Source organism: Canis lupus, chromosome 28, assembly GCF_003254725.2.
Source record: "Canis lupus dingo isolate Sandy chromosome 28, ASM325472v2, whole genome shotgun sequence".
NCBI lineage: Eukaryota > Metazoa > Chordata > Mammalia > Carnivora > Canidae > Canis > Canis lupus.
The window spans coordinates 15,904,301-15,921,112 of NC_064270.1; the positions used below are offsets into that span (position 1 = coordinate 15,904,301).

Genomic DNA, 16,812 nt, shown 5'->3' on the forward strand with positions numbered 1-16,812 from the left:
GTTACCTACGTCAGCAGTACATAATATTTATATAATCATAGTAATTTAAGGACTGAATAATGATTTAACCATAAATTTGATATACCTCTGCTAGGAGGGTGGAGGAAGGAAATGCAGACTCTGGATCATCACCGGGTCCAAAGGCAGACGTTGAGCCACCCAGGTGCCCCTGAGTTTTAAGAATTTTTAAAAAAATATTTATTATAGCAAGAGTGAGTGCAAGAGCAGGATGAGGTGCAGAGAGTGAGGAAGAGAGAGAATCTTCAGCAGATTCCCTCCGGGGCACAGAACTGGGTGTGGGGCTCGATCCCACGACCCCAAGATCATGACCTAAGCCGAAATCAAGAGTCAGATGTTTGAGCCATCCAGGTGCCCCTTGGAAGAGTTCAAGAGTTTATCTTTATCCCTTTCATTTTTATTTTAAGATTTCATGATATGTTTTGGTGTGGATCTCTCTTCATTTATTTGTCTTGTAATTCGGAAATGCAGATCTTTTACTTCTGAAAAAATTTCTTGTATTACTGTTTTTCTTTTCTATTTCAAATTGACGTGTAATTCACATATAGGAGGATCCATCCTTTTAAAATGTGTAAATTAGTGATTTTTTTATTGTATTCACTTTTATTTCACAAAAGTGTGCAGCTGTTACTACTATTTGATTCCAGAACATTTTCATCACCCCAGTAAGAAACCCTGTACCCATTGGTGGTCACTCTCCATCCCTCCCTCCCTCCCTCAAGCCCTTGGCTCTACTTTTTGACTCTAGATTTGTCTACTCTGGATATTCCATATAAATGGAATCATACGATATGTGGCCTTTTGTGTCTGGCTTCTTTCACTTAACAATGTTTTCAAGGTTTATCCATGTTGTAGCGTGTATCAGTACTTCATTCCCTTTTATGGCTAAATACTGTTTCATATCGTGGATGTGACACACTTATCAGTTAGTGGGCAGTTGGGTGGTTTCCATTCTGGGCTATTATGAGTAATATTGCTGTGAAATTTGTGCATAAGTTTCTGGGGACATAAGTTTTCATTTCTCTTAGGCATATACTCAGGAATGGAATTGTTTATACGGTAACTAACTTTTTAGAGGAACAGCCAAAGTGGCAGCATGGGTTTACACTCCTACAAGCAATTAAGGGTTCCGATTTCTCCCCATTTTCACAAAAACTTGTTACTATGCTTTTTATTATAGCCAGCCTGTGGGTGTGATGTGCTATCGCCTTGTTATTTTGATTTACATTTCTGTAATAATTAGCAATGTTGAGCACTTTTTCATGTGCCGATTGGGTTATGACCATTTGTATATCTTCTTTGGAAAAATATCTATTCAAAAGTCCTTTGTCCACTTTAAAATTAGATTTTATTATTACATTGTAAGATTTCTTTATATATTTTGGATACTAGCCCCTTATCAGACTTTAAAAAATATATATATATAGTTTCCTCTTCTTTCTCTCGAACTCTGGACAATGTTGGACCTAAAGTTTAGTTTCCTAATTTCTTATTTTTTCATCTCTCCTTTGTTTTGGTATGTACATGTATTTGTCTATATAACTACCTTTTGGGGGAGTCAATTTTTACTTTGTAATCTGTACTGAATTTTTGTTTTGACTGCCATTTTATGAGCGAGGTGCTAAAAAACATTGTGTGCCTGGTTGGGTGGGTTTGTTGACTGACTGACTTCACTGTCCAGATTAGGAGCTAGCAGACTTTGAGCAGCTCCAAATGTAATTGTTACAAGTCTTCTCTGGCATATTAGATTTCTGTAGAAGGGATCTATTAATCTCTCCTCAGGAGGGTATAATCGTGGCTGCCTGAGAGCTAGATGGGAGAGGGCCTGCATGTCTCCATATCTATGTCTATATGATATTCAGAATTTTTCTTAATCTGCATTTTCAGGGTTTCTACTCTTCCTTGTCTTTTGAGTCTGGTACAGATTTCCCAGAGAATAACTCTCATTTTCCATGGAGGTGGAAGAAGTGTAGACCTTGTAATTTGAGGAGAGGACCTAAGTATTTAACTCTGTTTTCTGGATTTCAGTTATCTGCCTCATTGGTCTTTTGAGGTGCTTGGCACCTCTAATTCCCTGGCTTTTAGGGGGCTCTGTGGGGCAAATCAGCATGATCAGTATCTCCCTTTTGCCAGCATTTGGTTTTTGCCTTCTTAGTCTACACAGATCACCAAGTCAGCAACAATTTGTCCACATTGTCAGGCTGGTAGTTCCCCAAGGATCCTTGTGCAAATTACCCTCCATCCCTTTGGGATATCTTAAGGTGGATGAGGATTGATGCCCCTCAGGCCAGAAAGGAGGTGAACTTAATAAAAGAACAGCCAATGGCAGGAGTTGTCCTGCCACTTAATTTTACAGGAAAAAGGATTAATAAGGGTTAGCCAGCAGAGGAGAGAGGCACACAGTTGTGGAAGATATGGCAGTAAGGGATTTGTATGAACAGTGTCTCACATTCTTGGTTCCTTCTTGTTCCACTTATTTCTAGGTAACTCCAGTTGGCCTTACACTAAACTTCCTCACATTCTTCAGTGGCCTGGTCGACTTCATGCACCTAGATCCCAAGAAAGCTGGAACATATTTCTCAAATCAAGCAGTAAGAAATGTTTTCTTTTCTTTTCTTTTCTTTTCTTTTCTTTTCTTTTCTTTTCTTTTCTTTTCTTTCTTCTTTTTGTTTCTTTCTCTCTCTCTTTCTCTCTTCTCTCTCTCTCTCTTTCTCTCTTTCTCTCTTTCTTTCTATTTTTTTTTAAAGAAATGTTTTCTTGATTCCAGTTGTATCCCAGACAGCTGTCCAGTATTACAGTTAGCTATGAACAGATCCTAGGGCTGCATGTGTGCAGATGTTAGAGGCGGTGAGGGGAATAAAAGGCGTTTTGGAAGGACCACAGGAAGCCACTGTGGTTATTTCTGTGGACTGAGATTAAAGAAGGAGTCTCGGCAACTTAAAGATGGCAACTTACAGTTTGTATTTCTTACTCTTTTATATAGTTTGATCCAGGGAATGGGTGGGTAATGAATCTTTGCTGTTAAAGTGTTTTAAGAAGTATATTTAACATAAAAGAACAAAATATACATTTAAATTAAAAAACATGGTTTAAAAATGCTATGGATAAAGTAAATCCAATGTTGGAAAAATTTTATTTATTTTTAAAAAAATTTTGTTTCTTTTAGAGGGAGAGAATGAGTGCACATGTGAGTGTGAGCTGGGGGAGGGGTAGGAGGAGAGGGGGAAAGAATCGCAAGCAGACTCTGCACTGAGTATGGAGGCCCATAAGGGGTCATCTCATGACCCTGAGATCATGACCCTAAGCTGAATCAAGAGACAAGACAGTCAACTAACTGAGCAACCTAGGCAGCCTGAAAAAATTTTATTGTTATTTTTAAAATTTATTTTTTAAAGATTTTATTTATTCATTTGAGAGAGTGAGAGCACGAGCAGAGGAGGAACAGAGGGAGAGGGAGAAGCAGACTCCCTCCTGAGCAGGGAGCTTGATGTGGGGCTTGATACGAGGACCCTGGGATCATGACCTGAGCCGAAGGCAGATGCTTAATGAACTAAGCCACCAAGGTGCCCCTAAAAAGTTTTTTAATGGTGCACTTGGTTAAAATATTGGAAGGTTATGGGACATCTGTCTGGGTGTCTCAGTGGCTGAGTGTCTGCCTTCGGCTCAAGTGGTGATCCTGGAGTCCTGGGATCGAGTCCTGTATCGGGTTCCCACCAAGGAGCCTGCTTCTCCCTCTGCCAGTGTCTGCCTCTCTTTCTGTGTGTCTTGTGAATAAATAAATAGAATCTTTAAAAAATATATTGGAAAATAATACAGTCAAGTGTTAATAATGATTAACTCTGGCTGATTTTTCTACATTTTCTGTAGTGATTTTGAGTATTTGGGAAGAAAGTCCCAATATATGTTATTCAGAGTTTTAAAAAGAATCCTAAAATAATTTTTTTCTTTTTTTTTTTGTTTTTTTTGTTTTTAACAGTAATATATGCTACGAGAGTCTAGAGAGATCTACTTCTTATCTAAACAGGTTTTCCCACCACTTAGTGATAATATTAACTTTTTGGTGAACATTTTTCTAGTAACCTTTTCTCCTTATGATCATATTTATGTACAAAGTGCAGACATTTTACATACTGTAACCTTGTAATCAGAGCAGGCTATTTCTGGTGTTTTTCAGATGAGCCTCTGATACAGCAACACCAGTCGTGGCTTCTGGTACATATGCATTATTAGCCTCATAGTGTTGAGGGGACCTAGTATGTTTTCCGGGCCTTGAGTAAACAGATTTAGTTGCACATAGTTCCTCTGGGACGTTTCGTTTGAATTTTCCACATGCTCCTTGATCGCATAAGCTGATACTAGGACTTCCATCCGTAACCTGGTCAGCACATGTGGAGTCTCAACCTCTGAAAGTGTGCTCTGGGTGCCTTATCTCCTGTATGCCTCCTCCTGTTCATTATTCTCTTTCCCTTGTCTAGGTAAGAGCCTGTGTTCTCTGTGTCCATCCTCGAACCAGGGCCGTGCGGCTGAGCCTGCGCCCCATCTTCCTGCAGCCTGGGCGCTCACTCACCCGGCTCTCCTGCCAGCACCTGGGAGCTGTGCTGGATGATGTTCCTGTGCAGAGCTTTTTCAGCAAGGCTGGGGCCACCTTCAGGCTGAAGGATGGGGCACTGGCCTATGCTCGGGTGAGGAGAGGTTTGTGGGCCATACGATTTCTGTCCTGACTACTCAGCTCTGTTGTTGTAACCAGAAAACAGCCATAGAGAGTATGTACATGAAAAGGCATGGCCACGTTCCAGTAAAACGTTTATTTGTGAAAATAGGCCCTAACTCGTCAGCTGTAGTTTACTGACCCATGATCTAGACTTTTCTCTGACCTTTTATTCTTTGATGGTAAAGAGCAGTGTTTTAGAGAATTATTTTAAAAGGAAATCAATAGTGTTTTTATGGGAGGTGATAAATGTGTTGAGTCTTGTCAACGTGCTTTCATATCTGCTTGCCTCAGATCTACTGTGTCTGGCTTGCTATTAATCACTTGGTACTTTGTAGCTCAGCCATCTCTCCGATTCTAAGAACATCTTCAATGCTGAGGCCTACAAACCAGGGAACATTCACAAGTGTAGAATCATTGATTACAGCCAAATGGATGAGATGGTGTTGCTCTCTCTGAGGCCGTAAGTCTGTCATCAACATGTGTGGGGGTCTGTAGAAGTGTGTTCCTCTCTGGATGCATGTTCATTTTCTCCTGGCCTGACTTGGTGAGGGTTTTCTTGCCTGCCAGCATGATTTTGTTAGCCCTGAATTTTAGGTAGCCTCTTCCCTAGCTTATTTAATAATGTATTGTCTTTTTTTCTAGGTCTATTATTGAATCTCAGTACTTTAGATATCATGACATCAAACCTGGGGCATTAGTAAAGGTAAGAATCTAGCATCTCGTCAGATACTCTTCCATCTTTAGGCATTCTTTAGTTCATGGGTTAACTGTCAGCTCATTAGGTCTCATGTGAACACACTTAAAGTCAGGTTCCTTGCCTCTGCCTGTTAACTGGACTTTCTTTTTTTTTCCCCTTGGGTAAATGTAATTCATTTCAAGATAAAGTTTTAATAGCATCCCCCAAATACCCAGAGGCAGTAGGTCAGAAATCTTGGGATTTGATGGTGTTTATTAGATTAGATCAAAAGTTAGTTGTGGGACGCCTGGTTGACTCAGCTGTTGAGCGTTTGCCTGCGGTTCAGGGCATGTTCCCAGGATGCGGGATTGAGTCCCACATCGGGCTCTCTGCGGGGGGCCTGCTTCTCCCTCTGCCTGTGTCTGTGCCCCTCTCTGTCTCTCTCATAAATTAATTAATTAAAAAAAAGAAGTTGTGTGGTAATTGAACTCCTGGGGTGTTAGTAAGAAGTCACTTGCAGTTGCCTCGCCTGTCCAACTGTTTATTTTTATTTTTATTTTATTTTTTATTTTATTTTATTTTTTTATTTTATTTGTTTTATTATTTTAAGATTTTATTTATTTAAGAGACACAGAGAGAGAGAGGCAGAGACACAGGCAGAGGGAGAAGCAGGCTCCATGCAGGGAGCCCAACACAGGACTCGATCCCAGGTCTCCAGGATCATGCCCTGGGCCAAAGGTGGTGCTAAACCGCTTGAGCTGCCCGGGCTGCCCATGTCCATCCATTTAACCCCCAGTTGAGCAGATCTCTTTTGTAGAGTTTGTTCCTTAGGAGACATAGTCCCCTCCTTCAGAGAATGTGCTTGTGAAGTAGACAGAACATACTCCCACAAAAAGATGTGACGGTACCCGTTAACAAACTAGATTGCATTCAAGTCAGTGTGTGTGGTGTGTGCTTTACCCCATGACATTTGGGCTAATAGGCAATCAGCTTGGGAAGCTAAGTTTCAAAAGAGAGATATGACCTGCTTTGTTGTAAGAGGTAGAGGAAAAAAGCCATTCTTGAGGAATGATGGCTACTTTTCTTTGTACTTTCCTAGGGCACAGTGCTGACCATAGAGCCATATGGGATGCTGGTGAAGGTGGGTGAGCAAATCAGAGGCTTGATACCTCCCATGCACCTGGCTGACATCCTGATAAAGAATCCAGAGAAGAAGTACCACATTGGGGATGAGGTCAAGTGCCGGGTGAGCCTCCTGAAGGGTCTCATTGGGGTTTAGACCAGATGGGAAAAAAGCAGTGCTTCTCAGATAAAGTTTCTACCCTTTTTCACAAAATGACCGTATAACATCTCTGGTGCTATGTCTGGCATTGAGAAGAGAAAACTGATCTCTGCCCTTTAGAGTTGCATGATATGATTGAGAGTTAAAATATTCATACATGAAGTGAGCAAGTCACTGTGTGACCTTTTGTCACATGGTTTGGTTCAGGTTATATGCTATGATCATATCTCAAAGGAGAGGTGAGGGTGGGCTGGGCCAGCAAGAATCATTGATGATATCTGGGCAGCTGGATAGCTGAGTTGGTTAAGTATCTGCCTTCAGCTCAAGTCATAATCTCAGAGTCCTGGGATCTAGTCCCACATTGGGCTCCTTGCTCAATGAGGAGTCTGCTTCTTGCTCTTCCTCTCCCTCTGCTCATGTTCAAAAAAAAAAAATTGATATTAATAGCAACCACCATGTAAAATGTATTTTGTGCCTGGGCCCATGACATGCACTATGTCATTTCATCCTTAAAATGACCCCATAAAGTACTGTTATCCTCATTTTACAGGTGGGGAAATTAAAGCTTAGGAAAGTGAAGTCACATAGCTTGCCCCAAATCACACAGCTGATAAATAAACGGCAGAACCAGTTTTCATATTCAGGTCTCTGTGACAATAATGACTTCTACATTTCTGGCAGAGGTGGCACTTGAACTAGAAAGGATTTGAGGAGGAGCAAGGGTTGTATCAGGCACAGAAATATCCAAACCAAGCTGCCAAACCTTGAGTGGTTTATAATAAAACTTTGAATCCCAAGAGAAGCTTCACAGAGTTGTGAAATTTAAATGTGAAACACGGGGGATCCCTGGGTGGCTCAAGCGGTTTAGCGCCTGCCTTCGGCCCAGGGCGTAATCCTGAAGTCCTGGGATCGAGTCCCACATCGGGCTCCCTGCGTGGAGCCTGCTTCTCCCTCTGCCTGCGTCTCTACCTCTCTCTCTCTCTCTCTGTGTTTCATGAATAAATAAGTAAATAAAATATTTTAAAAAAATAAATGTGAAACACAGTGCTTAATATAGGGCCTGGTGTGTGGGCACTCACAGTGTGCGATTTTCTTTTCATTTTATTTCATTATTGAGTCAAAAAAGATATTGACCACCCATTGGTGCATAATTTTATAGCAGTGGAATCAGGAAGTTTAGATATAAAGGAACTTGTCTACCCTCAAGGAGATGGATGAGAGGGATGAGAGATGGTCGGATCTCTCAGTCTTAGTTTATAGCTAACACATAACAGTCCCGAGGTGGTAAATTGGCTCATTTTTCATTCTGTTATGCAAGTTGCATGTGGTCTGGGAGGGAGCTGAGGCACTATTGAAGTAACTGACAGGACTGTGGAGGTGCAGTGAGGCAGTGAGGATTACACAGGCCCAGGAGGGAACGTGCAGGAGGAAGTACAGTTGAAGTAGGTGGATACTCCCCAGATGGTCATCCCTCAGGGAATGGGGAGGATCCACAGCTGAGAGTATTCTCAGAGGGCGAGAGATAACAGATTCTTAGGAAGTGGCCGTGGCCTTCGGGTTCACAGGTTGCAGAAGCCAGTCCAGTGGCTCTCTTGACAATGGGTGACTTGATAACAACCATTATCTTTCCCCCTAGGTTTTGCTTTGTGATCCTGAAGCCAAAAAGCTAATGATGACCCTGAAGAAAACCCTGATTGAGTCTAAACTGCCTGCCATTACCTGCTATGCTGATGCCAAGCCTGGTCTGCAGACGCACGGCTTCATCCTCCGGGTCAAGGACTATGGGTGCATTGTGAAGTTCTACAACGATGTGCAGGGACTGGTGCCCAAGCATGAGCTCAGTGCCGAGTATGTCCCTGACCCAGAGAGGGTCTTTTACACTGGCCAGGTAACCCTTTCCTTGGACAGGCCCATAGCCTTGTGACCCTATGAACATAGACTTGAAAAGAGGAGTAGTGGGGGGACTACTTTTCAAGGGAGAAGGAAGGAGCACATAGGGCAGTGGGCTTGAGCCAGCTAAGTGAAGGAGATGTGGAAAAGAGCCAAGAGAAACCCTCAGGAGGGTTCAGTAGAAGCTGGCAAACTAAGAGGCCTGAGCCCATAACCTGGAAGAAATAAATTAGTCTTTCCCTAAAACAAACATACTGGTGTCCCTCACATCAGAATTGTTCTGAGGTTACTGTCACCACAAGGTGGCAGTGCCATAAAACTAGTCAGTCTGAATCTATCTAGGAAAAATAATATTTTAAAATTTGGTGTTGTACCATAAATTTATTCACGTTTTCTTTTCAGCCAGAGGGCTGACTTGGGGGAATTCTGTGTATCTTTCAGTACATTTCTTTCCACTGCCTTCTGATCTAATCCCAGGTCTTAGCACATCTCCCTCTGCATTACTTTGTGCAGGGCAGCTCTCTCCAGGGCCTGACCAGTCTGCTGGGAAGAGTTAGCCAGGCAAATGTGGTTTCTCACTAGGTGGTGAAGGTTGTAGTGCTGAACTGTGAGCCGTCCAAAGAGAGGATGCTTTTGTCCTTCAAGCTGTTGGGTGATCCAAAGAAAGAGCATACGGGACACAGTCAGAAGAAAAGAAGAGCCATTAGTGTTGGACAGGTACCTGGACTTCTCCAAACAAGCTATTTTAGTTTATGCAGTAGAAAGTAGGTTGCCAGTGACATGGACACTGGGACCCATGGAGGGAAAGATCAAGGTAGCTAGATAAGATTCTGGGGCCAGAGAGAATTGAGGGTCTTGAAAGAGGGTTCTTTTGGTGTGTCAGAGCAAATGGAAGCTGTCTAGGAAAAAGCGCCATCCTTGTATGGCTTTTCAGCAGTGTACTACTGTTCTCATTCCTCTCTGGTCTCCAGGACCAGCCTGCAAGACTGCCTTTCCCCTGGGACTTGGTGGGTGGAGTGACTTGGGAGAAGAGCCATGTGAGCACACAGTTGGGTCCTGGAGGGTGTGTGAATGCCTGCAGGGTCTTTGAGGGCAGTGGTGTGGGGTGTGGAAGAAAGCTACTTCTCTGATCTTGACCTCTCAATGATCTCTGGGGTGGGAACTTGATGCCTCTAATCTCCACCTGAGCCAGATGTGGTTGCTGTCTGCTCAAGACAAATACTATTTTTTTTTTTGTCTTTCTCTTCCTGAGTAGTTGGTGGATGTGAAGGTTTTAGAGAAGACCAAAGATGGGCTGGAAGTGTCTGTCCTGCCCCATAACATCCCTGCTTTCCTCCCCACACCTCATCTCTCGGACCACGTCGCCAATGGCCCTCTGTTGTATCACTGGCTCCAGGCTGGCGACACCCTTCACAGAGTACTTTGTCTGAGCCAGAGTGAGGGACGTGTTGTATCCTTTACTGGTATCTGGTGAGCTACGGGCCCTTTGGGGAAGACTCTAGGTTCAGCTCTGCTCTTAATTGGAAACTCCATGGGAAAGAGGCAGTCATTTGACTTTAGAAATACCACCATAAAATCAGACCAGACCTGTTCTTTCCCTTTCTTCCTCTGGTGGAATGAGGCTGAAGTCCTATCAGCAGATGCTGGTCAGGGCAGAGTAGGAGTCCAGGATGTTGGAGTAGAGGCCGTGTGGCCTGCCAGGTCCAGCAGAATATTGCTTTCTCAGACACTCAGTCCTTGCCCCTTGAGCTGAAACAATTAATAAGGTAGCCTCTGTCCTTCTTCCTACCCCCACCCCCACCTACCTGCCGGCCCCCATGGGGGCTCAGAGTATTCCCTTTGGTCTTGGTGTGCACACTTCGAAGGAGAACACTGCCTCTTTTGTCACAGAATGTAAAATAAAATCTCACTAGAGTGAAGATAGAGGAGGTGAGATAGGGTGGATTAGTATGAAGATTGTGGAGGATCCTGTCATGGTCAGTCCAACTGCCAAACCACAAAGATGAGCCAGTCCCTTTTTGGTCCTCTTCAGTAATCTGGAGATAAATTAATAAGGAAAGGAAGAACACTGGTTCTTAAACTTGAATGTGTGTCAGAATCACCTGGAGGCCTTATTCACACAGCTTGCTGGGCCCCACCCCCAGAGTTTGTAATTCAGTAGGTATAGGACAGTGCTTAGGAATTTGTATTTCTGACAAGTTCCAGGTGATGTTAATGCTGCTGGTCTGCACGCTTAGAGTGTCTTTGTAGCAGCAGAGCCTGTAGAGTAGAAAAAGGAATTGGAGAGATGAATATTTCATCTGCCCTTTCTGGAATGTTCCTTGATGAAGTGTCATTAGCTCCTTTGTAGGAAGCCAGCTTTGGTCTCCACAGTGGAGGGTGGCCAGGATCCTAAGAACTTCGCAGAAATCCATCCTGGGATGCTGCTCATCGGTTTTGTGAAGAGCATCAAGGACTATGGTGTGTTTGTCCAGTTCCCGTCAGGTCTCAGTGGACTGGCCCCTAAAGCTGTAAGTTCAGCTCTATGCATGAGAGCCTTCGGGAGAGATATTAGGAGCCTGAGGGTGAGAAGGAGCAGGATATCTTAATCCCTTGCAAGATTTTCAGGGACAAGGCAAAAAGGAGTCTGCATGAGGAGAATGGGCCTGAGATTCTTGCCCAGCCATGTGTCCTGGAGGAAGTGGCATCTTTACTTCACAGTACAGCGTTGGGTAGGTGGGCAGGGACTGTGAAGACTTTAGTGAACTTATACTCTCAGCAAGTATAGACATGGAAGTTAATTTTGCTGAGCAGCTGAGTAAAAGTTTTGCAACCTCCTAGGGTTTTTGAAGTGTCATGGTGCTGGAATACCTTTGAAAGGATCCCCTCCACCACGATGTCATCGAATTCATAAACTTTTCATACGCAAAAAGTCTTAATGACCCCATAGTTGAATGCCTCATGCTGCTGACTAAACAGACCCAGAGTCGAGAGGACTCTTAGCGAAGTCAGTGTTAAGACAGTGGATGAGCAAATGGCCTGTAGTTTATTTATAAATACTTCTTCCTTTCCACAATTTTGTCTCCCTGATATATTCCCTGAGTGGATGTCATAGCGAAGTCAGTGTAAAACGGTGGATGAGCAAATGGCCTGTAGTTTATTTATAAATACTTCTTCTCTTCCATAGTTTTGTTTCCCTGACATATTTCCTGGGTGGATGTCATTTACATCCTCTGTCAGGACAAGTTTAAAAATGAGAGAAGAGGGGAAATCTATGGAAATATGCATAGGACAGGCCAGAGGGTTACCATCCAGGGTTAGAGACATGGATGGCTTGTTCTTCTCACTTGCCAATGATGTGCCTCCTTGGGTGGGTGCCCTCTAGAAGTCTGGGTTGGACAGCCAGGGCCTCATATAGTTTTCTGGAAGGGGATTAGAGAGAGCTGTGTTCAGAGAGGGCTGAGGGGTTTTCCTGGCTTCCATCTCTCTCCACTCCTCCCTCACATCCTTTTCTGGGGGCATTAATTAAGTTGCCTTGGTAGAGACTTAATGTCTTTATTTTCTGCCCACTTGTTAGATCATGAGTGACAAGTTTGTGACTTCTACAAGTGACCACTTTGTTGAGGGGCAGACAGTGGTTGCAAAGGTGACCAACGTGGATGAGGAGAAGCAGCGCATGCTGCTCTCGCTGCGTCTGTCAGACTGCGGTCTGGGGGACCTGGCTACCACCAGCCTCCTCCTCCTCAGCCAGTGCCTGGAAGAGCGGCAGGGTGTGCGCAGCCTCATGAGCAACCGAGGTGGGGACATAGGGGTGGAGGGTGAGGGTCGGGTGGGGAGTGTCTGTTGTAAATCATACGTGTCTCTTCCAATAAGTTGTTGGGTTTCCCAGATAAAAGCAATTTTAAAAAACAAAAATTAAACTTTTTTTTTTTTTAAAGATTTATTTACTTATTTTAGAGAGAAAGAAAGAGCACACGAGTGGGAGGGGCAGAAGGAGAGAGCGTCTCAAACAAGCTTTGTGGTCAATTTGATCTCACGACCCTGAAATCACAATCTGAGCCGAAACTAAGAATCTGATACTTACCGACTGTGCCACCCAGGCACCTACCCTTTTTAATGGGAGTATAACCAGTATAAAGTGCCTAAATCATTTAGGGTACAGTCTAGTAAATGTTTATGAAACGAATGCCTTTGTTTAACTACTACCTAGATTCAGATAAAGATCATTACTAGCATTCCAGAGGTCCCCCTTGTACTATCTTCCAGACCAAAATCAAAATTCCTTTTAGTTCTGTGACCTCAGGTTTGTATTTGTTGTGAATCCATTCGCCTCTTCACTTGTTCTTTTATTCAGCAAATACCTGGTAGATGATAGAATGGAACAGGGACCTGCTAGAAGTCTATGAGGGGTTATTCTGTTGGATCTTCCTAAGTTTTGAACCATCAGGTAGGATTATTGAAATCTTGATGGGATTTGGGAATATGAAGCTTGAGAAGGTAGATTCCAAGCAGAAGCAACGAAAATTCAGAAACCAAAGGGAAGTGTGTGTTTGTGGTATTTGTTGGGTATTTTCATAAATTATGACCAAGTAGGATTAGCAGAGGCACAGGTTTCTCTCCCTGCGATAGGAGTGTTCATGGGTATCTACCCTCCAGTGCTTTTTACCTTCCCAGTGGTCTGTTGTTCTCTGTAACAGCACATTTCCAAAGGAAAAGAATGGTGAGTATTGTTTGTCTGTTAATCCCCATTTCCTTCGGGTCTCTGGCAGACTCTGTGTTGATCCAGACGCTGGCTGAGATGACCCCAGGGATGGTCCTTGACCTAGAGGTACAGGAGGTGTTGGAGGATGGCTCTGTGGTGTTCAGTGAGGGCCCGGTGTCTGGCCTGGTCCTGAGGGCCAGCAAATATCATCGAGCAGGTAAGCACTTCTGTCTCGCCCCTCATGGTTTGTGGGGGAAATTCTTTGCTAACTGTTCCCACACTTGAATACAGAATTTCCAAATACATAGTGTAGAGGAGCTGATTCAGTAGAAAATTTTGGCATCCCTGTCTTGTGTTCATGTAAATCAAGATAACTGACAGCAAGCTACAGAAGGTTTAAGTGTAAATCCTTTTATAATTGGGTAAATCTAGATTTTTGTATATCATGTTGCGTAAATTAAGGCACACCTGAAACTTGAATTATGGGAGGTAGACTTTTGGTTTTTCCTAGCCCAGATAGACCCAGGACAGACGTCCTCTTTTTTGTGGCCAAGGGGCTTGTGGGGCTCTTGGAGAGATGCTTTCTTCCCTCTTCCACAAGGATGCTCATGTTGTGTTTGGTTCTGCACTGCAGGGCAAGAGGTGGAGCCTGGGCAGAAAAAGAAAGTTGTCATCCTAAATGTTGATATGTTGAAGTTGGAAGTACATGTTTCCCTTTGTCACGATTTGGTGAATAGAAAACCTAAAAAGGTAAGCTTGTGATGACTCCATTCCTGTGATTTCAAAGGCATTACACAGCTCTTCAGCCCCACACACTTTGCTCAGGGGTTCTAATGCAAATGCCTGTGGATAAGGTGATCGTATACCTGGATTTTTGTGGGTTGTTGTTCCACTTCTCGTCTTGGTGTGGTTATTTTTTTTTATTATTTTTTTTATTTTTAAAGATTTTATTTATTTATTGAGACAGAGAGAGAGAAAGAGAGAGAGGCAGAGACACAGGCAGACGGAGAAACAGGCTCCACGCAGGGTGCCGGACATGGGACTCGATCCTGGGTCTCCAGAATCACAACCCGGGCTGCAGGCGGCACCAAACCGCTGCGCCACCGGGGCTGCCCTCTTGGTGAGGTTATTAATGGCATTGACTTTCACTCTGATACCAGTGATAAATTGTGTGGTCACCCTGTCTTCAGGGCCGGGTAGATAATGTAAATGAGTGAAGTGCACATGGCCAGCCCACAAGGAGGCAGAGAGGATTCAGGTCCATCTACTCCTTGCCAGGTGGGAATATCTGCATCTAGTGTTGCTGAGCCTAATTTTTAAGAGAAGGCAGGATTTGATTTTTATTTTTATTTTTTTTATAAACGTGGGAAATGTTGGAAATTTTGTCTTTTAAGACCTGTGACCCAAACAACACATGCCTATGTGTAGTTCTCTCCTCTAGGCTGCTCATCCACACCCATCCAAAACAAAAGCTAAGTCCCAGGGATTCTGGTGTGGTGCCTTGAGTTTAGTCAGGTCACATCAGTGACAGGAGGAGAAGCTAGCTCGAGGGAGTGAAAGCTAGTCTGTTACAACTCATACTAGCCCTGGGTCTCCTGGACTCAGAGCACTTTCCCAGCCCTGCCTGCCCAGTGGGTGATGACCAAACACTTGTGCCTTATAAGAAGTGGGGATGTTGGGTTTTTTCTGTTTTCCAGCTGAAGAAAGGCAGTGAGCACCAAGCAATTGTGCAGCACTTGGAGGAGTCCTTTGCTGTCGCCTCCTTGGTAGAGACTGGCCACCTGGCAGCTTTCTCCCTGACCTCTCACCTCAATGACACCTTCCGCTTTGACTCAGAGAAGTTGCAAGTGGGACAGGGTGTCTCCCTAACCCTCAAGACCACAGAACCAGGAATGACTGGTTTTCTTTTGGCCGTTGAGGGGCCAGCTGCTAAGAGGACTGTGAGACAGACCCGGAAGGACTCTGAGACAGTTGATGAAGATGAGGAAGCAGATCCAGCTCTGGTTGTGGGGGCTGTAAAGAAGCACACCCTATCCATTGGGGACATGGTCACAGGCACTGTCAAGTCTATTAAGCCCACCCACGTGGTTGTGACCCTGGAAGATGGTATCATTGGCTGTATTCATGCCTCCCACATTCTAGATGATGTTCCAGTGGGCACATCTCCTACTGCCAAGTTGAAAGTTGGGAGGACAGTCACTGCCCGAGTGATTGGTGGGAGAGATATGAAGACGTTCAAGTATGGAGGCTTCAGGAGATGGGCTGGTTTTGGGGGGAGATTGTAGTAATCGTGGGAGAAGGAATGGGCACTGAGGCAAGCTCTAAAAAGTTGTTCATGAATTGGATTTTCTTCTAGTTAAGAGAAATGTTCACCAAAGGAATCCTTTTACTTTTTCCTGGTTTTTAAAAAAATAGCATCTTGTGTAGTGGTTAAAACTGTTAGTTTAAAGTGAGAGAGACCTGGGTTTGCATTCCAGATTTGCCACTTAAAATTGTGTGACCATGACTTAGGTAGTTACTTAACTCTGAGTTTTGTTTTCCTAATTTGTAAAGTGAGAGTACGGGTGGTTAGTACCTTTTTTGCAGAGTTTGAGGGAATATCTGGTATGCAGTGTGCCTAGCAGGTTGCCTGACACAGTTATTGCTCAGTATACATCAGAGGTTATTGTAATCCATCCTCCACTGCATACCTTAATCATACTCCTTTTCTTTAAATCTGCTTGCAATATTGTTATTGTAGCAGAAATCTTTGCTATAGTAAAAAAAAGCAAAATAATTAAGTCTATAATTTGCATACTAATTTCAGTAGCGACTCTTTCTAGACCTGTTTTCTAACTTTCAGATCATAGTGAAAGAGTTGGAGAATATAGTCTGGAAGGAAAATTCTGTTCAGGGTTTTTTAATGAGAAAATACTAGAAGATCAGATGAGCCAGATCCTCAACATTTACTACAGAGAATGAGAGGAAGCCCTCAGGCCTGACAAATTACCAGTGGGCAGAATGGCAGTGGAGCAGGTGGCTTTTAAGCTTGGTTTTGTGGGTATAGAGAGAAAATCTGATCACCAGAGAATGGCAGTATGGAGAATAAGAGAAATGATTTGGCCTTATTTCTTTCTCCAGGTTTCTTCCAATAAGTCATCCCAGATTTATTCGAACCATTCCGGAGCTGAGTGTCCGGCCAAGGTGAGGGGAACCCCAGCAGCATGGTCTCATGGAAAGACTGTGGAGTTTAGAGTCAGGAACCTGAGTTCTAGTCTAGATTTTGCCGGTGTTTTGACTTCTTGTGCCTCTCTCTGTCCAGGTTGTCTTTTTTCTCTAATAAGGAAATTTTATCTGGCTCTGATAGGGCTAGTTGAAGGGATTTTATGAAACTTAATGTAAAAGCTGTAATTAGAGATTAAAAGGCTGATTACAGTTCTGTTTGTCAGCATGTAACAAAAGAAACATTTTTGCTCTCAACCCAATTTTCTAGGACTCAGTAATTCCAAAAATAAACAACATACAGCCAAGAAAATGCCCATTCTTTGAGTGTAGAGACTACTTCTTGGTGACTG

General features: G+C 43.5%; 1 protein-coding gene across 3 annotated transcripts in view; it reads left to right on the forward strand.

Annotated features, from left to right (window-relative positions):
* PDCD11 (programmed cell death 11) overlaps positions 1-16,812 on the forward strand; it is a 44,301-nt gene that overhangs the window by 11,574 nt on the left and 15,915 nt on the right. For all 3 annotated transcript variants that reach the window (XM_025467079.3, XM_035707715.2, XM_049103195.1), the window contains exons 8-21: positions 2,502-2,609; positions 4,494-4,700; positions 5,065-5,189; positions 5,372-5,432; positions 6,505-6,651; positions 8,324-8,575; positions 9,160-9,294; positions 9,833-10,027; positions 10,917-11,087; positions 12,134-12,353; positions 13,326-13,475; positions 13,893-14,008; positions 14,956-15,497; positions 16,379-16,441. In XM_025467079.3, coding sequence (XP_025322864.3) covers positions 2,502-2,609; positions 4,494-4,700; positions 5,065-5,189; positions 5,372-5,432; positions 6,505-6,651; positions 8,324-8,575; positions 9,160-9,294; positions 9,833-10,027; positions 10,917-11,087; positions 12,134-12,353; positions 13,326-13,475; positions 13,893-14,008; positions 14,956-15,497; positions 16,379-16,441 — 2,492 coding nt within the window. The remainder of the gene's footprint in view (positions 1-2,501; positions 2,610-4,493; positions 4,701-5,064; positions 5,190-5,371; positions 5,433-6,504; positions 6,652-8,323; positions 8,576-9,159; positions 9,295-9,832; positions 10,028-10,916; positions 11,088-12,133; positions 12,354-13,325; positions 13,476-13,892; positions 14,009-14,955; positions 15,498-16,378; positions 16,442-16,812) is intronic.